This window comes from Oryzias latipes, chromosome 9 (genome assembly GCF_053564925.1).
Source record: "Oryzias latipes strain Hd-rR chromosome 9, Olatipes_Hd-rR_3.1".
Classification (NCBI taxonomy): Eukaryota; Metazoa; Chordata; class Actinopteri; order Beloniformes; family Adrianichthyidae; genus Oryzias; species Oryzias latipes.
The window spans coordinates 28459477-28482845 of NC_136245.1; the positions used below are offsets into that span (position 1 = coordinate 28459477).

At 38.0% G+C, this 23369-nt stretch overlaps 1 protein-coding gene and 1 long non-coding RNA gene across 2 annotated transcripts in view; one reads left to right on the forward strand and one right to left on the reverse strand.

The window, feature by feature from the left end:
* LOC144994611 (uncharacterized) overlaps positions 1 to 8597 on the reverse strand; it is a 51933-nt gene extending 43336 nt beyond the window's left edge. The window contains exon 1 of the long non-coding RNA XR_013658198.1: positions 4517 to 8597. This is a non-coding gene — a long non-coding RNA (uncharacterized LOC144994611). The remainder of the gene's footprint in view (positions 1 to 4516) is intronic.
* Positions 8598 to 11850: 3253 nt separating this feature from the next.
* LOC101156980 (corticotropin-releasing factor-binding protein) lies at positions 11851 to 18553 on the forward strand. The gene is made up of 7 exons (XM_004072194.5): positions 11851 to 12002; positions 12132 to 12219; positions 12650 to 12807; positions 13816 to 14026; positions 14740 to 14894; positions 16280 to 16400; positions 18015 to 18553. Exons 1-7 carry the CDS (start codon positions 11922 to 11924, stop codon positions 18167 to 18169), a joined length of 969 nt encoding a protein of 322 aa, XP_004072242.1. The 5' UTR covers positions 11851 to 11921; the 3' UTR covers positions 18170 to 18553.
* The last annotated feature ends 4816 nt before the right edge of the window (positions 18554 to 23369 follow it).

Consider the following 23369-nt stretch of genomic DNA (forward strand, 5'->3'; position numbering starts at 1 on the left):
ATAGTTTGCACTTGACTTTTAGCTAGGGGTCCCTATCACACAATACATATATGGTCCATGAATCGATACATTAAAGATTCAACTATCTTTGTGGCGATACGGTCCAATTCTTTTGCCTAAGTGGAGACAATCTAGATATTTATCATTCACTTGGTATTTAAAACTATAAATAATATTGCATGCCTTTTAACAAAAGCTGGCACTTTTAGTTTAATGAGCAAAAACAAAATGTCTATAAGACAAATTAGCTTCAAGCATTAAAACCTGACATTTTGGGTGAATTCAGATATTGTTTGCAGTGCTGTGAAATAAAGGTTTATTATATGTTTAATGAACACAACACACGTCCCTCAATGTGGTTCGCCTTCGGCTAAATGCATCTGACCTGACTTGGTAGGAGAAAGCTTGTGGTTAGACGTCTTTTTGTTTGCATCACGTGCATAAAAGACAAAGACAAAAGAAAAAGAACGGAAGAGAAACCGATTATCAACTGCTTGATCAATTTTATACCTTTTTTCCAACATAATCTTGTTAATATTTTTTTTTCAAATGATACTGCTGTCGCTGGATTAATTTTTTGATAGGTGTCTAATATCTTTTACATCCCTACCTGTAACGCCATCTGATAAATCTCAAAAACATATTCATACATTTACCACCAGATGGTGGTGGAGTATTTTTATTCTTGATTCTGGCATTTCCTGTATTTGAAAGAACATCAGTCATCTTAAATGTTTTTTTTTTTTTTTTTTGCACACAGGTGTAATTCATAGACAATCTCTAGCCGTTAATAAATGACATTCTGAGCGTGCCCAGAGAATTCTGAATCTCTGGAGAAGGGGGCATAGACAGAATCAGACTCCACCAGCAGTGGCTCAGATCTTCATGCCCAAACACAAACATCCACTCAGGAACTGTGACAGAAGTGATTTCTGTGGTCATTTCATGTGTTTTGCTTTTTGTGTTCCGCTCTGAGACAACCTCAGTCTGTTGTGAACTGCTGCTTTATTTATAAACTGAACAGACTTGGATGCAGTAAATAGATCAAAACCCAGCAGTAAACATGGTCTGGGGTTTTAAAAAAAAGATCAAATAACCAACAATTTGTGCATTTGCATAGCAGTCTGTCCACAGCATGGAGTGGGATTTCAGTAGACTGAAGTGCGTTTGCCTTGCCAGTGACTCAGAACCAGGAGTACGGCTCAGATGAGTCATCGCGTCCTCTGCAGGGCCCCTCACTCAGAAAAACAACATGACGTCGAGATTGGCGCTTTCTTTATCGACTTTGCATGCTCACCTCGATTCTACAATTCTTTGTGATGTTCTGATGGGACAGAGAATCTTTAACAGGACTTGTGTGGATGCTTAAGAGGATGTTTTTCATAGATATAATTGTAAATCCTATTTCAAAAGCTGATTTTCTTTTCATTATACTTAAGAGAGGTTCGTGGTTAATGCAAATTGTACAAAAAAACAGATGAAATGTGTCGTGACAAAGAAAAACCTTCTCATTTCTTGAAGGATTTTTTATAGTTTTGTCAAGAACAGGGGGTTTGCAACCTTTACGTTACACCTAACCTTTTAGAAAAAGTACACTTTATTTACGTGGCCAATAATCCATTCATTTATAAATTCATAATCCAGCCTAATTATTAATTTTAATATTTACAATAGTTGAGTCATAACAGTGTTAATTTTTTGAGTGAACCTTTGTATTTACTTTTGACAGCAGCACATGCAAGAAGTGCCTTTCAAAATAAAACACAGTCGGTGTCAAATTAGATCCTCCTGCTGCAGTAGATGACATTTTTAGTATTTATTGTACAGAGCCTTGATCACATACAGTACAACATCTCTGCAATGAAATACATGAACATGTCAGAGGACTATGCAACACAACTGGATTTTATTATATTTAAACTTTAAAAACACGTTTTTTTTATGCCAGACTAATTTCTACCCCTGAAGGGACATAGAAGTAAAAAAAAGGCTGTGAATAGCAAAAAAAAAAAAAAAAAAGCCCAATAACTAACAGTGGGATCATGTCAGGATAAAGTGGTGTGCAACAAAATAGAATTAAGATTCCAGGAAGTTCCTGTTTCTGAAAATGGCGTTAACAGAACCAACACAGCCGTTATTTATCATTTATAGGTTAGAGTTTAACACCCAAGTGGTTCATCAGAGGTCACAGCCCCCATATGCCCATATGCCCCCCCGTCTGACAGCTCGCTCTGACAAAAACAGCCACCTGAAAGTGTCAAGAAGGTGTTTTCTTTGGGTGCGTCCAGAGTTGCTCAAAATCCGAACAGGCCCGTTGAGTGATTCAGGTGAAATATAGTGAGTCAGCATGAGCTGAACCAACTTAACTATGACCTTCAGACTCTGAATGGAACAGTGAATAACGAATGATGCTGGATAAAAAACCCCAAACATGCCCACGTCCTGCGGAACCTCAGCACCTTTGCAATAGCAGCACAGACTGGATCCATCACATTAAAGAACCCTGATATTTTATCATATGCTCTTTGCCTTGATCTGATTGTGAACCAGCAGCAGGACAATTCATCAAGGAGTTTGTTTGTGTTCTGTCTGTCACTCTGTATTTAACTCAGCCTAATATCGGCATCTGGAGAGGACGTGTCATTAAGGTATTTAGGAGTAACATCTAGTATTACTCAAACTGAATAATACTGGAAAAGGAAAAAAATGTAATTTGGCCATGGGTTTTAACTTAGGTAAAACATAGCCATATGTCATTAGTTGAAAATTGAGGGGGGGATTGAAATGTACTTTTCAGGGGCACATTTTTGCTGATGATGTTTCATGTTTGTTGTGTGGTTTATTTACACAATATTTTGTCCTGTGTGGTGTGAGACTTGGAAGTGTTTGCCTTAGCAGAGTTACGTATAAACAAAACATCCATAAAATACAAGTGTCAATATTTTAGTATTGTTAAGGGACAAGCACATGAATCTCACAGAAACACCATGTTTTACTTGCTAACATTTCCCTTGTTCCCCCATGTCATTTGCATTAGGAAAACACATTTCAGCAGTGAGATTCTGGCTAATAAGCCTGGACATTAGTGAGTTTGCAAGACTAACTAATTAGCATTGGCGACCACTGGCTTTTAAATGAAAGTAATACACCTTGAATAGGTCATCAGCATTGTAAGACAAGAGGCGGAGGGTCTGTAAATGTTATTCATCACGTTCATTACTGTTTTGTTTTTTTTAGTTTGCAGTCCAGCGTGTGGCATGGCAGACCTTCATCATCAGAGTAAAATGTCAACTATCATTAGCTCAGTTTAATCACACATGCACAGTTTTCATTTCTGCTGAATGAAAGAATGTGAGAGTTGTTCTTTTGTTCACATGTGAGCCTGAATACTGACTGAATGATCATCATCTCCTGCACTCGCCTACACATGAGTTTGACCTTTCACAACGGCAGAGTGGACACTTGAAATTAGTCTCATCTGAATGAAAATGTTGCACTGCTACAAAGTGAATTACATCACAACCATTTCCTTTTACAAACTTCCTCTTTAAAAAAAGATCCATATTCAATCTGGACCTTTTGCTTCTCCATATTCATGTGAGCCACTTCAACTGAAAAGGTTTTGTATTGAGCACACATGTAAATATTAATTATCAAGCTGCAAGAAAAATATTCTCCTGAAACAACAGCACTAGTGGAGGAAATGGCATTGCAGCATTACATACTGATTCATTAATTTTCACAGTACCAGAAGCTAATAGTGTATCAGAACATTATTAAAGTTCATGGAATTCATACAACTTTGTTTGATGGATTCTAGATATTTGATTAATTTCATCCTAAGGATGCAAAAAAGAACCAAAGCTTTATCCACAGACTGAATTTTTTTCTAAAGGTTCAACAGATTCTCAGATCTGGATGTCATGGGTGAAATAGCCCTGCTACATTTAATTTTGAGTGTTGGGTTTATAACTAAGTAGAGTTAAGTAGCAAACAAATAAAAAGAAACAGCCAAAAAAAAAAAAGAAACTGTGATAAAATCAAAGTACACAACAGTGGTGGAGCTACAGGATTTTATATGGGGGGTGGGGGCAGAACAGCAGAGGGAAAAGCCATTACAAATGAAAGGATCACAATGTATATTTCAAGCAGTTTTATAGTAGTTACTGTTTTTAATCTTTAGCAGTTCTTTTAGCTGAGGTGCTCTAATGCTTAAATTTGGTTGTTTTGATTTTTTTTAATCTTTGTCAATAATGATACTAATATTGACTCAACAATTGAGGGGCAAGTTGAGGGGCAAATAATTTTTGCTGGGGTGGGCAGCTGCCCCCCCCCCCCCCCCCCCAGCCCCCTGTAGCTCCGCCCTGTAACAATCACAAAATGACGATTTATCGTATTTCGGGCAGATACTCGCTGCAGTGTTTTACAGGTAAATACTCTAGGGCGGTTCAGTTAATTAACTCACCTGCTCAGCGTCCTATTTAAGCCAGGTGCGCAGTTGTTCATTCTTTCTTACCTTCAGCGCTCATTCTTCGCCGGTCTCAGTGCCCGCGGGTCTCCGTCTCTTTCGGCGTCTTGCTGTGTTCCCACCGTTCTTCGGATGGATGATCCCCGTTTTTTATGATGTGGGGTTTTCGTTTCGCCGCGTCTGCTCTGCTTTGCAGTGATCCGCGGGCGGCTGACGGCGCACGGCGCGGTCGTTTCGCCGCGGTCGCGTGCATCTGCAGGGGGTGTGCTTTCCGCGATGTTCGGGATGTCCGTGGCCCCCGATCGGGGGCTGTCCGGGTCTTCTCGTCTGCCGTGGTCAGCCGACTTTCTGCGGTGAGCGGCAATCAGTCCTTTCCCGTGTAGTTTTCTAAGGCTGCGTTTTTCTTCCTGTTTACTTCGGTGACGTCACGCCCCTAAGGACCCTGGGAATTGTAGTTTTTTCTCCGGGTCCTTCTTGATGCACTTCTGATTCCTTTTCTGCTGCGTAGTTCTGCGTCGTCCGGTTGTTTTTTCAGGGGTTGTGGGGTCCTTTCTGTGGTTGTGAAGGCTGGCAGTCCTCGTTTGGACAGGTTTCTCATGCTGGCTGAATTTATCGTGGCTTTTTGCGTTTGTTTTCTGTTGCTGTTTTGTTCTTTGGGAGCTGTGTGTGAATCTTATCTTTGATTTGATGCTGGCTTTATTATTATGGCGGTTCTTCTGTTTGTTTTCTTCGTTGTTGTAGCTGCTGGTTAGTTAGACTGTGAATCAGTGTCTCTTGGACCCGTCTCGGCTCTGTGGACATTTTTCCCTATGATTGGTCTCTCTTATGCAGCGTCTATGGCTCATTTTATTCACTCAGCGATCCTCGTTCATTGCCCCCGCACATTCTGCATCTGGTTCTGCTCTGCCTGTTTTTTCCCTGCTCTGTGTACCCTACCTGCCCTGTCCTCAGGGACTTGCGTCGGCCGCATTAGTGAGTGTGTCGGTCTCGTCGCGGCCTTGTTTTTTTGGCTGGGGGTAGTTCGATTCTGGGCCGCGTGTTCCTGTTCTGGATTTTCGTGTTTTGCGTTTGATCTTTCCCTCTCTATGCCTGGAGTGGTTTTGTGATGACTGTTGTGTCTTCAGGCTCCCTCCACTTGTTCTCCTGTGTCTGCGCCTTCTGGTTTGGGGGAAAAGGATTTAAGAAGAGTGGTTTGTGTTTGTCCGGCCGCCAGAATCTACAGCTCTGATGGTTCTTAAGGGGTCGTCCGGTTGTTTCATCCTTGGAGATTATATTAAGGCTGTTTCAATATTGAATGATAGTATTGTGTCATCGGTTGACTTGGTTAATGTTTAAATAACACCTTGAGCAACTTCTACCCTGACCATAGGAAATATGTCACTGGCGCTCTCAAGCTTAGTTCATGAGTTAAATCTTGTGTCCGCAAGTCAGTCTTCGGTCTGCCTTTTCTAAGCAGATGGCACTCTGCTAGATGCATCCCCATTTAGAGGCTTGTTATACTCCGCCTCTGAATGCTTAAGGTTCAGTCTAGCAAAAATAATATCAAAACCTATGATCCCTCATGGCTCTCAAGTTCTCTTTTGCAGTATCCAGTCGCCCTTGGCTAAATAAAAAATTTGAGAACCATTAATATCATATACAAGGCATCAAATCCAGCCGAGCTGTAATCCTCTGCCACGTGGGATGTTGACCTTCCTCATCTACAAATCTCCTTGGCTACTCTTCCATCTACTACTCCTACTCCTCGATGGCCTCCTGAAGGTGCGTCCCTCTGAAACTGTCAAAGGTTACTTTTGTCATCATTGGAATATATAAAAAATTGGTGTTAAGATTTCGTGCAGGTCATATTTCACTATTATTTCACTGTTGGAATTTGTAATTATGGTGGTTTCTAGGGTGCGATAAATCCACAATGGGTCTTTACCTTAACTATCTACTAAATTTCACTTTCTCAGATTTGTTTTTTAAAAGCACTGTTATTTAATTTATCTCAATCATTTTGAAACTGATCAGTTTCTGGGTTATTTATATATTCTTGTCAAGACTAATACTGCTTTGTTTTTTATCTATGCATCGCATCCTGAGCCTGCGAACCCCTACGCCCCGATCAGCTTCTCCGTTTCCAGGAAATGATGTCACCCATGCATTCCTTGATCTGGTGCTGCAACGATGACTGCTCGACGTACCTATTGCTGCACTGAAAGTGACGGGGCGTTGGACCTCCTCTGCATTCCAATGACACTTCTGACTGAATTAATTAATTAATGTCAACCGCATAATGAATGTAAATTCTTTGATTGTAGATGTTAAAAGAAGATTATAGCCAGGTGGAAGCCTAAAAAAATTTAGGATGTTCTAAAGTGTATTATAGTATGCGATGGAGCTCAAAAGTTTTTTGGTTTCTAAGCGCAATTACGCCGATTAAGCTTCGGACATATGGCGTTGAGGTTGTTCTTGATACTTAGATGGAAACCTTCGAATAAATGGATGTTCTGAGCTCGTATTATGGTATGCCAAGTGGGGAAACATTATGGCAGTTAAGCTCGTTCGTAGTCCTGTCGTTGGATTAAGCTCGTTAAATAGTATACCAAATGAAATAACATTTATAGCTGTTAAGCTCGTTCTTAGTATTTGATGGAAGCTACGAATAATGGATGTACTTAAGCATGTTTAGCATGCTTTTGGGAGCTTGGATTGGATGTTAGGTAGTGCCTTCATACGGGTTGTTCTTGGCGGTTCAAATTGTAGTTCTACACAGCGTTTTGCGGATGTGGATTTATGTTCTTAAAAAATTAGGTATGAGTGATTCTTATGTTGGCTCCCTGCTTTGTTTTGTTTCGTTTCCTTTGTTTGGCTCTCTCTCTCTCTCTTGCAGATAGTATGTTCCCCTAGTGGTTCACGAACGGGAGCGGCCCAACGGTCAAAGGTGCCGGGTCACACATAGCAGTTCCACTAGATAGTGTGTCCCCTTCGAGGCGCTGTACTCGAACGGGGGCGGCCCAACGGTCAAAGGTGCCGGGTCACACATAGCAGTTCCACTAGATAGTGTGTCCCCTTCGAGGCGCTGTACTCGAACGGGGGCGGCCCAACGGTCAAAGGTGCCGGGTCACACATAGCAGTTCCACTAGGTAGTGTGTCCCCTTCGAGGCGCTGTACTCGAATTGGGGCGGCCCAACGGTCAAAGGTGCCGGGTCACACATAGCAGATCCACCAGATAGTGTGTCCCCTTCGAGGCGCTGTACTCGAATGGGGGCGGCCCTACGGTCAAAGGTGCCGGGTCACACATAGCAGATCCATTAGATAGTGTGTCCCCTTCGTGGCACTGAACTCGAATGGAAGAAATAAAAAGAAGGGGGCGGCCCAACGGTCAAAGGTGCCGGGTCACACATAGCAGATCCATTAGATAGTATGTCCCCTTCGTAGCGCTGAACTCGGATAAAAGAAATGGAAAGAAGGGGGCGGCCCAAACGGTCAATGGTGCCGGGTCACACATAGCAGTCATACTGGGAAATGAAATGAAAATGGAATGCTGCCGAAAACACACCCCATTTTATTACACACTGATTATACATTCACATTTTCTCTTCTTCTGGATGATTTTAGTGTTGGGGGTTTTGTTACCCGAAAAGTTTTATGGAAATTTTATGGAATTTTATGGAAGTTTTATGGAATTGAACGGAGCCTTATGCCAAACGAAAATATGTGAATGCCAACTTAAAGAATGTGGAAAAATGTCAAATAAATATTTCTTACTGCAAGAGTTGTCTGACTGAAATGACGATTTATCGTATTTCGGGCAGATACTCGCTGCAGTGTTTTACAGGTAAATACTCTAGGGCGGTTCAGTTAATTAACTCACCTGCTCAGCGTCCTATTTAAGCCAGGTGCGCAGTTGTTCATTCTTTCTTACCTTCAGCGCTCATTCTTCGCCCCACCCTCCTCCCCGGCTTCCACCTGTGGGCTCCGTTAAGGGGGGTTTTGTTACCCGAAAAGTTTTATGGAAATTTTATGGAATTTTATGGAAGTTTTATGGAATTGAACGGAGCCTTATGCCAAACGAAAATATGTGAATGCCAACTTAAAGAATGTGGAAAAATGTCAAATAAATATTTCTTACTGCAAGAGTTGTCTGACTGAAACACATACACGCACACCCACACATAAACACATATAAGCTCTCAATTTTTTCCCCTCTTCACAAAGCAGTTTAGCAAAGCAGATTCAATCAAAACACAGACTATAATAGATGTTTATAAGAAGAAAGAAAAAAGACATTTTAAGATCATTTATGATCTTAAACGTTACATTATGATGGAAGCAAAAACATGTAGGTTGTATTGATATAGCTCTCCTAAATAATGTCAAAGATGTACAGATTGAATGGAAGTGGGAAAATTGTTCCTTTCTTTGTGAGCATAAACGCTCAAAGTGTCTTTTCCTGAGTTTTTATCCAACCTGGCAACCTGAAAGAAATTGGATTAGTATGACAGAGTTTGTGTTGTGAGCTGAATGGCAAAGTGGTCATATAAGTTCACAAATGAACTTATATGACCACTGTCTTTCAATACTTTCAATCTGTCCAACTTGATGAAGTCAACAAAACTCCCCATCAAATCTTCAAGAGAGAATAAAAGACTGTGGATCAGTGATCACATAACGGCATAAATCTTTAAATTCAAGACCAGATGTCTTTCAGATGTTTTTGACAAAACCATTCAAAGTGTTCATTCTTGCATACATCTGGAACCTAACATGAAGACTAGGGCTACGAGAATAGATCTTTTCAGAAAGCTTTGCTTGTGTCATGTGGTAAAGAACAACGTGTCCTAAACTTTGGATGATGGATCAACTTTGCATTAACCGTTTTCCCAGATATGCCAGAAACCCTTTCTGAGTCCCCACCTCCTCAGCCTGAAGCTGCTGCTGTTGGGAGAAAAGAAACATTTCATGGAAGTTAGGAAGTTTTACCCAGGTGTTGTTCATTTAGAGCACTTGATTAACAGATCATCTGAAGAAGTCTGGCACTTTCAAACAAGCAGATGTGGTGGCAGTTTGCCGGTTAGGAGCATTTTAGGTATGTGGAGAGAAAAGGCCAAAATGGCAGGAGATCTGAGATAATCACTGGGAACCCAATGTTCAATGTCCAGAGGTTATTCTGTCAGGCCTGTAGAGTGGATGAGAAAACTCCCATAACCCTCCAGCAACCTAAAGAGCAGAAGTCAGCAAGAAGGATGATAGAAATAGAAATACAAATATCTTTATTGTCATTATACATGTACAACGAAATTACAGTGCAATTTTTCCGGTGGAATAAAAAAAGGTCAAATAAAAATTAAAAAATAAATAAATAAAACTGCGAATAAGACAATATACATAAAAAATATAAAAAATATACTAAAATATAAAAAGGAGGTTACACAGAACAATGATGACACAGAACAATCAAAGGGGATTTTAGAGAACTTCTCAGTTTTATTTTTTTAGAAGAAATAAAAATGTTACCAGATAACTAGATAACTTCAAGGAAAAGACAGCCAAATTTAACATTTTTGTGGCTCATTTTGGTCCAGCTATAGAATTATAGCAATAAAGCGGACCCATGTGAAAAACCATGCTCACTTGTTTTCATGGTAGATCGAAGTTTGGCAAAGGGACATTCTGAACCTGTTTTTGGATTTTGCATTTGTTGGCTAAATTGCTTCATGCTAACATGATTTTTGAGAAATACGGTCACACTTTATTTTGTTAAAAATGGGGGTCAGACTGTTGACTAAAGCTCTTCCTGGCAGTTGGAGACTGAGGTCAACCCCATTGCATTTTTGTTTGCAACTTTTTTGCCCATAACTTGCTGGATTTTAAGCCCACAGGAACAATATATTATATTAAAAATCTGTGGAATACTGTCAAATGAGACCATGTTGAGTTTACTAGATGGATTTATGATGTGTAGAGAGGCACTAGTGCCTTTGAAAACTATAAAGGTTATAGTTTTCATAGTCTTTTGAATGGGAAATAATAGAAAACAGTAGAAAATTTTAATTTTCTTGACATTTGATGAAAGTAAATTGTAAAAAAACAAGTGACACGGTGAGAATCAGCATCTGCTTTGTTTTTTAAACTGGCGAGGTTTTTCTTTTTTTTTAAATTGGTTGTCAAAGTTTTTGCCTCTCCATTTCAACCTTAACCCTTGTGCTATCTTAGATGACCCCACCCTTACATTGACGTGTTCTCCCTACCATGACAAAGGTGGATAAAGGTGGAAAGATTTCATGTTATATATGGACACCAGTGAAGATCACAAATCATTGAAGAAAAAAAGGTTCAGAGCACTGTCTAGTGGGTCTAGATGACCCAACTCCCAATGTTAAAGTGCCTAGGATAGCACAAGGGTTAGATAAAGAAGAAAATAAATAAAACATCATAGGTAAAATACAATGAAAATATATACAAGTAAAATGTATAGTCACAAGCAAAAGTTAGCTAAACGATTGATGAACTCAGATTCTTTTATTTTATTATTTGGATTCTTGAGTGTACTTAGTCATTAATTATAGTCAGATTCTCTGTCGTGTCATCCTTTTTGATACTTTAAAAAAAGTAGAAGCTGAGGCTGGCACACATATGTGTTACGTTGGAGTTCACGTGTTCAGTTATGTTTTTGTTTCATGGTTTATTGATTTTTTTGTGAATGCATTTTAACCGAAATGCCAACCACGTCTTTTGGCCATGGCGAAAAGTACTAAACAGTGCGTCCTAGAGAGTTAAACCAAAAATTTGCTTAATCACAGCACAGCTGTGTAAAATGGAGATGGTATATGTTATAAATGCAAATGCCTCGTACAGACTCTGATTTGGGCAGCTGTGCCAAGTTATGGAAACTCACAAATACAGGGGTCAACTTGTGCGGTGTGTGGGAAGAGGAGGCTGTATGTGAACACTAACCTTGGATAGAAAAAAAACAGTACTGATTTTTCAATGTCAATGTGTAGGTTTTATCATAGCTATTTTAATGGATTTTTTGTTGAGGCAAAACTGAATTTTTATATTAATTAAAGTGTGTTTTGCCAAAGCTGGGGCATGGTTTATTTTCAATTTTTTGTGGCCGTGTAGCTAATGAGCTGTACCAGCTATAAAAAGTACCAAACTGTCCTAAATAAGCAACAGAATGTCGGGCAGAAATTTGTTTTACATAACAGTATTAATGAGCCTAGCCTTCATTTTAACAAAATCATACGCTTTTATTCATTTTTATGCCACTAAGCACGTTTGGAGCCATAAATAGCTGCTATTATTAACTTATTATTAAAAAATAATTGTATGTCCGCTCGGCTCAGAGCTTTCAGTGACTGTAATGCTGGCATGCCTGCCTGTTGGAGCTGCTATAAAAGCTGCACCTTATAGACAGCACCGTTATTTTCCTCCCTGCTTCACTTGGACAGAGACGCGCCTCAGCATGTCGGTGGCTCTGCGTGCACAGCTGCTGCTCTTTCTCATCTCCCTGTCGTCCAGGATGGGACTCACACGTTACATCGAGGTACCGCCAAGTTTGATTTCCTAGACTTAGTCATGGTTTAGATTTCTAAGAAGTTTTAAATCTTAAATTAAGTTTTTGCATGTGCATTTAGGTGAAATGTGTCACATGTTTTTGTCACGTTTTGTGCAGGACAGTGATGCTGCAGATGGAATATATTCTCTGCTCAGTTTTGCCCAGAAAAGAGAATCAGAGGACTTTATTTTCCGCCGACCTCTCAGTAAGAGCTGCTCCGAACAATGGCTTTATTCAGTAGCTGATTAAGTCCAACAATGCAACACCTTTCACATCTAAAAGTAGTCTGACATGAACTGGGATCAGTAATGTGGGAAATGCTAGACAAAACTCACTTCTTCAGCAAAACATTCATTAAAAACCATTAAAAGCACTCCAGACTTTACAAACAACCTTTTTAATGCAATGAAATAGGATGATTTTAATCTGGTTATATCTTCTTTTTCATTCAATAAAGTCTTGTATTGCTTGAATTTTTTTTGTATTGTTGCTGTTTGAAAAATGATATATACCATTTTGTCTGTATAATTTATTAGAGTGAATTTTGTATAAATGGGGATAAAGTTGGCTCTATTCTGCATTAGACTATGGTAGGTATAGGATGATTCTGACTGTAGTGTTTGTGGCGTTTGCAGGATGCTTGGACATGCTGGCTACCGAAGGCTACTTCACCTTTGTGGCATCCCGCCCACAGCTGGCCTGTGCAGCTTTTGTCATTGCTGAGCCCAACGAGGTCATCAGTCTGGAGCTGTCTGATGTGAACATTGACTGCAGCGCTGGAGACTTCATCAAGGTTGTCCCTCTCTCCAACCCCCCCCGACATACAAACAAGCACACTGATGCCCAGACCCCAAGGAAATAATTCTATTTTTCTCCTTCCATTTGTTTAAAATTGTGCCAAACAGGGTTAAGGCACGATTAAGTAGCAAACCTCACAACCCCAGATCCTCTACGCTTTGGTCACGTTGCCAAGGGGGATGTGTGGGATGCAAAAGCTTTATTTCAGAAGCCAAGCCTGCCGGTTAACTCATGTGGGCCAAAGACACTACAAAGGAAGAGCCTTTTAAAAAAAAAAAAACTTTAACTTCAGGCTGAGGCAAGGGAGTGTGTGAAATAGAAAGTTTGTACCCAGTTTTAAACAGGACAAAAAAAGGTTATTTTTTCACCATAAGAACAATGTTATATCTTTAAAAGAAAATGTTCTAAGAAACGTAAAAGTCATTATTACTGCAAAACAAAAGTATTATATTTTGATAACCCATTACGTGCAGCAAATGTTGAAAATGATATTAAATTAGAGCCAGTTAAATTCCTAATGCAAAAATTAATATTATTAATAATAAGAATATATTCTGCTCAAATGGATCTCCAAGAAACCCCTGACAACATCTGGATGGCTCAAAATAATAATAACAGACCATACCACCTTAAACCACCTTTTTGTGTAGTCAGTCCACAAAAGTCCACCATTCTTTATAGAGGTTTTTTATGAAATGTAGCTGCCAGTTTTGATGTTATAATGACTTATTGCTGATCAATAATTAATGTATGAATTTACGGAGATGTGTTTGTTTTTCCTTTTTTCTTCCTTTTTTTGTGTCTCTGTTATTAGTTTTACTTATTGCTATTATTTTGTTCTGTTTTCTATATTACAGTCTTGTCTTGTTTTGTATAATAATTTATATATATACAAACGTTCAAGAGGCAAAATGTTCAAATAGCAAAATAAGATGGTCCGAATGTTTTTTTTTTTTTTTTAGTGTTTGATTTTTTTTCTTTGTATGCTTTTTTGTTGCTTTAGATTTTTGACGGCTGGGTTCTGAAGGGAGAGAAATTCCCCAGCAGTCATGACCACCCCCTGCCCCCACACGAGCGCTACACAGACTACTGCTCCTCCATGGCTCCAGGACTCAGTAGCCGATCATCTCAGAACGTGGCCATGATCTTCTTTCGGATTCACAGTCCTGACAGTGGCTTCACTCTTGCTGTGAAAAAAATGCACAATCCAATGCGTGAGTCTTCCAACACATTTTGGACACTCATGGCCTGAGGAAGTTAAAAGCTTTTGCATTTAAGTCAGATTTGTTGCATGGGCTTTCTTTTTTTTTTTAATTTGTATTCAGTTGCTTGTTTCTGTTCTTGCATGTTTGCTTCTCCTGATCATTCGTGCTCCGTCGAGCATTAATCAAAGCCAGGAGGGACATGAGGAGATTGACTGGGAGGGATGCACCTGTTTTCCAGCTGCTTGGCAAACCGGTGTTACCACTGTGTCAAGCAACATAACAATCACTGCCTGGATTTAAGACAAAGACACTGTTGAGAAGCAGCGCTTCAGGATAACATGGCGGTTAGAGCTGATTATTTTTATCCAAACAACATAAATTCAGGCTGGAGTGTAAGTCTTTACACTGACAATTATCATCAGCTAAAGCTGATTCAATGGTCCATAAATCCTTGATTCTTGTAAACAAAAATCTAATTACAAATAAGGTTTATTAAAAGACAAATAAAAGCCACGAAGAAAGGAAAATCTAACTTTTCTTAAAAATTCATGAATAAAATGCTATGTAAAATAAGTTTAATTTCTTAACCTAAAAAATTAATCTGAGTACCAATAATTGATTCTGATCATGTCAAATGTGTGACCTGAAGTGTTTCCAATGAGTTTCCATGGTGATGGAGAAGAGTTTGAAACTTGAAACCTGTTTTGTCTGTGTGTGCAAAGCCTGTAACATCATGTCTCAGAGTCCGGAGGGCAGCTTCACCATGGTGATCCCACATCAGCGCACGAACTGCAGCTTCTCTGTCATCTACCCTGTGGAGATTCGACTGACAGAACTCAGCTTAGGGGAGGCCAAGAGCAATGAGATCCGCCCATTGGTATGTCACACATGAACCATAAACACAAGTTAGAAACGCAGAATCAAAATGTTTTAAATTGTTCAGGAGACAAAACTTGAAAATATCATTAGACATAATTGCGGTTTTTGACCCGTTTCCATGTATTTACTTAAGGTGGAACTGAAACTTGAGGAATTAATGTAAACAAAATAATTTAATTTGACTTTCAATATACTTTTTAAATTTTTAAATAATTAATTCAAAAACACATTAGTTGTTTTTAAACATAATTTGAAATTAAGTTTAGAAATAACAATGAACTTACTTTAGAACTTAACTTCCAGTAAAAAGACTCATAATGTTATAAAGTAATCAAAACTAGTATCTATTAATTCATTTATTACATTGATTAAAAGAATAATCAGTTTAATAATAACAGATGTGAAACAATTGTACTTTTATTTTGATATTTCATGTTTCTTTTTTTACTGTAAACTAAAATAAATTTAATGTTTGGTAACTTTTTGTTTATGCTGATTTCAGGCTTCCATTTTAACTGCTACTATTTATTTGTAAATGTCAAGCCATTTTTTTTTGTCTTTCTTTCCTCAACTATTCTGCTTTTGCATTTTGATTATCAGAGAAATGTTGGCAGTGAATCTTTGGACGATATTGTAACTGAAAATGTTCCAAAATACCAAAAAAGTCATCCAAAATTTGTGGTTTCTGGTAGTTAGAGCTTGGACCTCTGTGACAAGAAAATCATGAAAAATATCTAAATTTGCAAATGTTTCACTGATTTTTTTGCTCAATAGTACTTTCTAAAAATTACTGACATATGAAAGTCATACAAATTTGCGTGAAATACATTCTGCTATGCTTAGAGAGTCAGAGCTAAACTAATAAATGCAACACAAGAGCTGAGTAAAAAGAGGGCAGAAGTGGTGTTAATGAAGTTGATCAAATTGAACACCACAAGATGACTGATGGGCATTTTGGCAGCTATTCTGACACCGGCTGCCAGACTGCTGACACTGTGATTAATTATATGTTGGAAAATTTGCCACTTTTATGCCAAGTCATTTCTACCCAGATATTGAGGAAAAGTGTCTCTGTTCCAAATCGAGTCACAAAGTCGACTGACGTGAAAAGTTGTGCAAACAAGTTCAGATACATGAACTCAAACTTTACAGCCAAGAGGTTTAGATGTGGTGCGACCTGCATTTCTTTAATTAGATATAGGATACAAAGTTTTATTGAGACAAAAATACAGTAACTTTTTACTGTTTTCCTTCCTGTCACTTTTTTCTCAGATAACGTTTAGAGCTTCCATTTAACTGAAGTTGTGTTAGGATGTCCACTTTGCCAAGGAGTGATCGTCCCAGTACTTTATGGCTTCATATTCTGTTGATGCTCGGTTGCAGAGGCAGATGTGGTCTGGCTGCTCAGGGTCTGGTGACTATGTGGAGCTGCTGGGAGGGAACGGTGTGGACACCTCAAAGATGATCCCTGTAGCTGACCTCTGCTTCTCCCCCAGTGGACTTGGTGAGTCCATTCATCTATTTTAGTATTTGGCTCAAAGAAGAATAAATCTACTGGATGCTTTATAGCTCTGGTGAACATTTTGGAACCCAGTTCTGGGTTACGTAATGGCTGACCATTTTGAGTTTGTACTGATGCCCAACATGTGTTTTTGACTAAACCTGTATAAGCCCATGCAAAGTTAAAGTTATCAAGCCACTAGTAAGGACATTGTCAAGCACAGTTTAGGGTAACAAAGTCTTAAACACAAGCTAAATTATAAGAAAAAATTAGGATTTTTGAATATTTAAGACACGTCAACACTTCCTCATCATCTCAGTATATAGAATGAGCATTTTCTGCTTGTTTCTTAGTATTACACACAACGTTTCAACTGAAATGTTTTTGCTTTCTCCCCCTTGCATTAAAAAAAAAAAACTTTTTTGTTATAGGTTTAATTGAAATGATTTAAACTTATATTTTTTTTCCATTTGAAAAATTTCTAAAATCAATATTGAAAATTCAATCCATCGGTCAAAAGTAAATGCTTACAAAAGTCCATTCATCCTATTATTACCACATTATCATAAACAATGATAAATCTTTGGGAACTGCAACATTACCAGTGGGTGAGTCCTGCTCTACGTTCGAGTGACAGAATTTTCATTTAAAAGGTTCTGGAACAGAAACAGCTCTGGATCCAGAACCAGAACCAAAACTGAACTATGATTATCTAAACGTTGTAATGATTCAGCAGCTTTTCAGATTCAATAGGTTGTTTTGCACAAAGTCATTGTTGTATTTTTAATTGTTTAGTCGGTTCTAAGGAAAATCACTTCCAAGAATCCAGATTGTCAGTCATAGATCAGATTTCTTCATGTGGTGCCCACGTTCATTTTGATCAAATTACACCATAATCCAACCAAATAAAAAAGACACACCATTATAAAAGTTCACCAGGATATAATTTTCTGAGAAATTGGAGAATAAAATCCCAAAATAAATCAAAAGGTTGAATGATAAAAGACCTTCAGCTCTACATATACTAAAATGTGACACAACTTTCTTTTTATTTGACCACAGTAAATGCAATATATGTCAATAACAGTTATCTTACATAGCTTTGTGCTGAAACCAAGTGAGAAGGAAAGTCAAAAGTTTAAAGGAGACTCTGTATCCCTGAATATGAACAGTTGCTTTTTGACAGAAAAAAAATGTTTTACATTGTTGAAACCATGACTCATATTGTAATACAGGTCAGCCTGTATTTATGCAGGGGTAAAAACATATAAAATATCATCCCACTACAAAATTTCCATGAATACACGTTCCAAGTACTAATAAATGTTGAAAAACAACAGGCTGCTGCATTCATTAACATCTGCAAACATTCTGAAACGCTCTTTACAGTCACACTGCACAACCTTGTGTTGCTCAGTCCACTTACTGCAGGAATGAAAGAGCTCCATTATCTTGAATCCAAGATCTAAATCCAGACCTAAATGTCACCCACATCCAGACTTGATGATAACTTCATGTTTAAACTTTATTGTTGAAGAGTTCCACAGCAGAAGAGATGAGTTTGGAGTACTGCTGTACCAAAGTCTGTTTTCTCTTTACCTTGTTGTGACCCTTCAGCCCAGATGAAGATTGGTTGTGATAACTCAGTGGTGAGGCTGGTGTCCAGTGGGAACTATATCAACCGTGTTTCCTTCCAGTACCGACTACTGGATCAGAATGAGTTACCCAAGACCAGGGAGAACAGCCTGGAGGATTTCTGCAGAATGGAATGATACACACATTTAAAGCACACACACACTGACAATCTAAAAAAATAAAATAAAATATCCACTATTGTAAAATAAATAAGAAAAAACATGTATGATTAAATAATACCACGTTCACAGTTTTTATTGTATTTCAAATATATTTTATTGTGTGGACTGATTAACTTATCTATTTAGATAATAATTCTGTTTCAAACAAATGAATTATGGTGTATTTTATTGTTTTCTATTATGTAATGGGATATGATGTCGCACACTTATTTATTGGTAAAAGCTTTATTTTTCTGTTAGCTTTAGTTTCTTTTAGGTCCACTTGACATCTTGACCCCTCTTTTATCTCTATACTGCCTTGTCATTTAAAAGAATAAAGACAACTTGCATGATAAAGCATATTTTGATGTTGTGAGTTTGTGAGCGTCTCTGTGCTTCTGAACTATTTACAGTATTAAAAAAAACGCTTACTTGATGTCTGTTTTATGATTTTCTTTATTTTAAAGATCTATTTGATACACAGAATTAATTAAAGCTGAAGTGCTTTGGTTTCCTGATCCAGCATGTTATTTTAAATCACTAGATTTCAGACAAAATTACAAATTCTTTTAGAACAAAAGCTCTTTTCCATTGTTGGATATTTATAAGCGGTACAAAAAATATATATATAAAAATGATGGTGTTACATTAAACTAATACGCGATTTTGCTTTACTTTTGATTATCAAGGCAATGATATTGTGCTCATCCCTGTAGTTCAAAAGAATCATCTACACAGCAGCTGAAACTTTTATCTTTGGTAGGTAATCCAATTCCAGGTAATCCAAGTCTGTCTTAGTAAGTATTTCTTTATGATTGTAATCTTTCTTTTGTTTGAGTACGGTAGCTTTATTTACCTTTATTTATTAGGATAAATCCATGACTAGAACCATTCAAGTATCTTTTTTGTTTTGCGTAGTTGCTCAGATTAGTAATTTGCATCATTGTAGGAAATCGAAAATAAATAAAATACTAAAAAAAATGTAAATCATTTATTATTTTTTTTGTCTGTAAGTTTGATACACAAGGGTCTTTAACAAAATCAATAGGATTTAGTAATAAATGCTGTTTGAATCCATGACATTTTGTTGTGACCAGTTCTCTATAGTGTGGCCTTTCTACCATTCCAAAGGTCATAGTACTTTTTTGCTCTGCAGTTGATTGTGAAATGACTGCTTTCATCTGTGCGTCCATCATCATCGTCTGCTTTTCTTCTTTGTTTTACACAGCACCAGCTGGATCTCTCTGTTCTGATGCTGGATATTTCCCTGGCAGAGGAAAAAAATAAAAATGCTTTTAAATAAATGCAGTATTAACTTCGGTGAACCAAAACATTTGAATGTATTTTGGAATTAGGAGCAGCTCGAAAAAAATAATGGAAACCAAGAGTAAGTACTAAAATCAGGATGGTTTCGGAACCAGGTAAAGATCTCCACAAGGAGCCAACTTTTCTTTCTAAAATGTTTTAAACTTTGAATGAAACCAGCTCTGCTATACTGAATCACAACCTCACCTTCCACCCTAAAATAATTCAAAAACTCCTTAGAATACTTATTTAAAATTGATATCCATTTCACTATTTTAAAGTGTGCATTTAATTCATCACATTTTGACAGATATATATTTGCAGTGTTCTGTTGGACCATACCACGTGTCAAACTGACAGTAAACATGCCAGTCAAATACATTTCCTCTGGTTTAATAATCTAACTCAAACTCTTGCTGTACATGTTTTTCATTAAAACTAGTACATTGAAACAGTAATTATAGATGTTTTAGATCAAATCCTTTTAGAATTATAGGAATGGATGAGCCTGCAATGACTCATAGATGCAATAAAACCACGTTTATTTTTCTTCTGTACTAAGACATGCTTTTGGGGACCCATATTAAGTAGTGACGCGTGTCTCTCTTTGTTTCTTTGTAATCCAATCTTTTCCATTAATAGTAAAATCCTCCATAGAACATAAATGATGTTCAGAATAAAGATCATAAAGGTTTAATAGCATGAACAAATTGCCACATTACACTGACTTTGTTTGGGGCCTCTTCTCTGTCACCGTCAACTGACAGACCCCACTGACCCCCCCAAACCCTGTCATTACTACTGTACAGCAGAATTTCCTCAGTCTGAATGAACGTGCCGCTCCTAATGGGATTATTCCAAAAGCCTCAGTGCTCTTATTCCCCTCGACATCCGTCTTACTGGCTTGCATTTGATCTTTCGCATACGTGGGATTAATCTGGAATCTACTCAGCTGCAATGATTCCATTAACCAGCGGATGTGTTTTTTCGCTCGACGTGTTGCAATTTTCAGACTTCATTAGAGACTCAAATGGACTAAAGATGCTGCAGAAAAAAAATTGATCTTTGATGATTTACTTCAGCTATGCAGAGCAGCTGTTTTTGATGGTCTGCAACGATTTTTAAGTAGGTTATCATTGCAAATGTCAGTGTAGGGAAAAAAATGTGACCAATATACATTTATAGAAATATCAGAATAGACATGAAAGAGTTTTCCTGGGGTGTAATTTCATCTATCTTTCTCTTCACTGAGCTTTTCTCTAAACTTGTTTACTAGAAAATTGCTCATTCCTTCTGTTTTTTGACAAATACATGAACTTCATACAGATTTTGCATGTTTGAGATGGAATATTTATACTACTAATAATAATATATAATAACACGTACAGAAAAATAATTTAAGATTAGATATACAGAGAAATAAAAGGTTCTCTAAATTTAAACTTTTACTTGGACAATTTAGATTTGTGGTTACCTTACTGACTGTTTTTAAGACATTCATAAATACCAATGAAAGACAAATGCTGTGATGTCAATACATTTTTTTTTGTAACTTTAGGCTTCCTAAATGGAGACAAGTCCTGTACTTACAAAATCACAACAGCACAATGATAAGAATACAGAAAAAAAAAAACAGGTTTAAGTCTGATTTTATGGTACATTTTGAAATTACTGTTAACCTGAACATTTACTCACTGGCCACTTTATTGGGCAAACTTTTCCAACTGCTCGTTAATGCAAATGTCTAATCAACTAATCACATTGCAGCAACTCAATGCTTTTAGGCATGAAGGCAAGATCAAGACGATCTACTGCAGTTCAAACAGAGCAACAGAATGTGGAAAAAAAAGGTGATTTAATGGGCCTATATCATGGAAAATCAACTTTTTTGACCTTTTAAGTTTTGATTTGATTTGAAATGGTTTCTTTCAAGCAATCAAGAAAATAATACACAAAAACAAGACAATCAGCAGTTATACATTTACACAAAGACGTATCAAACTTTGGAAAATTAGACATAAAATTAAATATTGCTTGAAAGGGACTGGAAGGAAGCGAACTTATATAATCCCACTCCTGTTCTACTCTAACCATTTTATTACATGATTTATCATTATCCGGTTCATAACTTTTATCCATTTAACCATTAAGTGTATTATAATGTTTATTCCTAACTATACACAACCCCAAAGTGGTATTTTGATCAATACACGTATTTCTCAGCATTCCTCTAAAAACTTGCGCTCCGAGCACCAGCCCTTCCCAATCCACAAAAACGAGCATGTTCTCAAATTGTGATGTAGACAAGTAAGGAGCCGCCAGCACCGCCCCCAGGCTAACACACACACACACACTTTTGTTTGTGGAGTGATCGGCAAAACGCTTTTATTTTACACGAACAATATATGCATGTCCATCTTTGCAAAAGTTTGGATGTTGTTTGTTTTTAGTGGGCGAGAAAGGGAGACACGCTGCTGAAGCCGGCTCTAGGCTGATGTCATGAAATGGATGGCTCCCACAAGGAGCAAAAACCAGAGTCTCAGAGATCGAGTAGCAAAATGAACTGTGTCAGTAACTAATTTTTCATAAAAGAAAATCTCTTTGGCTTAGCAAAGGTAATATATTACCATACATATGGATCTAGTTTACTCTTAAAGGCTTAAGGAAATCATGATATGGGCCCTTTAAGTGACTTTGACATGGTTGTTCTTGCCAGACGGCTGGTCTGAGTATTTCAGAAACTGTTGTAAACCACCTTTAGGGTTTACAGAGAATGGTCCAAAAAAGTGAAAATATCCAGTATCCAGTTCTGTGTGTGGGAATGCCTTGTTTATGCCAGAGGTCAGAGTAGAACGACAGACTGGTTCTAGCTGATAGTAAGTCAAATAACCACTGGCTACAACCGAGGTCTACAGAGCATCTGTGAACGCACAACACATCCAACCTTGAGGCAGATGGACTCCAGCAGAAGATGATCACGCCGAGGGCCACTCCTGTTAGCTAAGAACAGGATACAGAGGCTACAATTTACACAGACTCACCAAAATTGGACAATAGAAGATTGAAAAAATGTTGTCTGATCTAGTGAGTCTCCATTTCTGCTGCGACGCTTGGATGGGAAGGTCAGAATTCAGCATCAACAACATGAAAGCATTGACCCATCCTGCCTTGTATCAGCGGTTCTAGCTGGTGGTGTAATGGTCTGGAGGATATTTTCTTGGCTCACTTTAGGCCCCTCATTACCAATTGATCATGGTTTCAACACCACAGCCTACCTGAGTGTTGTTGCTGACCAGATCCATCCCTTCATGACCAAAGTGAACCATCCTCTGATGTCTACTTCCAGCAGGATAAGGCGCCATGTCGTAAAGCTGGAGTCATCATAGACTGGTTTATTGAGCATGGCAATGAGTTTACTGGACTCAAATAGCCTCAACAGTCACCAGATCTCAACCCAATAGATCACCTTTGGGATGTGGTGGAATAGGAAATTAGCATCATGAATGTGCAGCTGACAAATCTGCAGCAACTACATGATGCTATCACTTTAATATGGGCCAAACTCTCTGAGGAACGTTTCGATGCCACCAAGGATTAAGGCAGCTCTGAAGGCAAAAGACGTTAGCATTTTAGCAGCCAAAAAAAAAAAGAAAATCACTCAATTAATAACCTGGATGTTGTCAAAAATGTTTTTTTAATTCTTCTGTAACCCTTGTGCTATCCTAGGCACTTTAACATTGGGAGTTGGGTCATCTAGACCCACTAGACCAGTGTTTTTCAACCAGTGTGCCGCGGCACACTAGTGTGCCGTGGGAGATGGTCAAGTGCGCAGTGGAGAAATTGCCCTCATTAACTGATCTAAAAATATTTT

Excerpts from the sequence above, each read along its gene's own strand:
- LOC101156980 (XM_004072194.5), top strand. The coding sequence starts at position 11,922 with ATGTCGGTGGCTCTGCGTGCACAGCTGCTGCTCTTTCTCATCTCCCTG. Across the intron at positions 12,220-12,649 it reads TATTTTCCGCCGACCTCTCA|GATGCTTGGACATGCTGGCT; the intron begins GTAAGAGCTGCT and ends TGGCGTTTGCAG. Across the intron at positions 12,808-13,815 it reads GCGCTGGAGACTTCATCAAG|ATTTTTGACGGCTGGGTTCT; the intron begins GTTGTCCCTCTC and ends TTGTTGCTTTAG.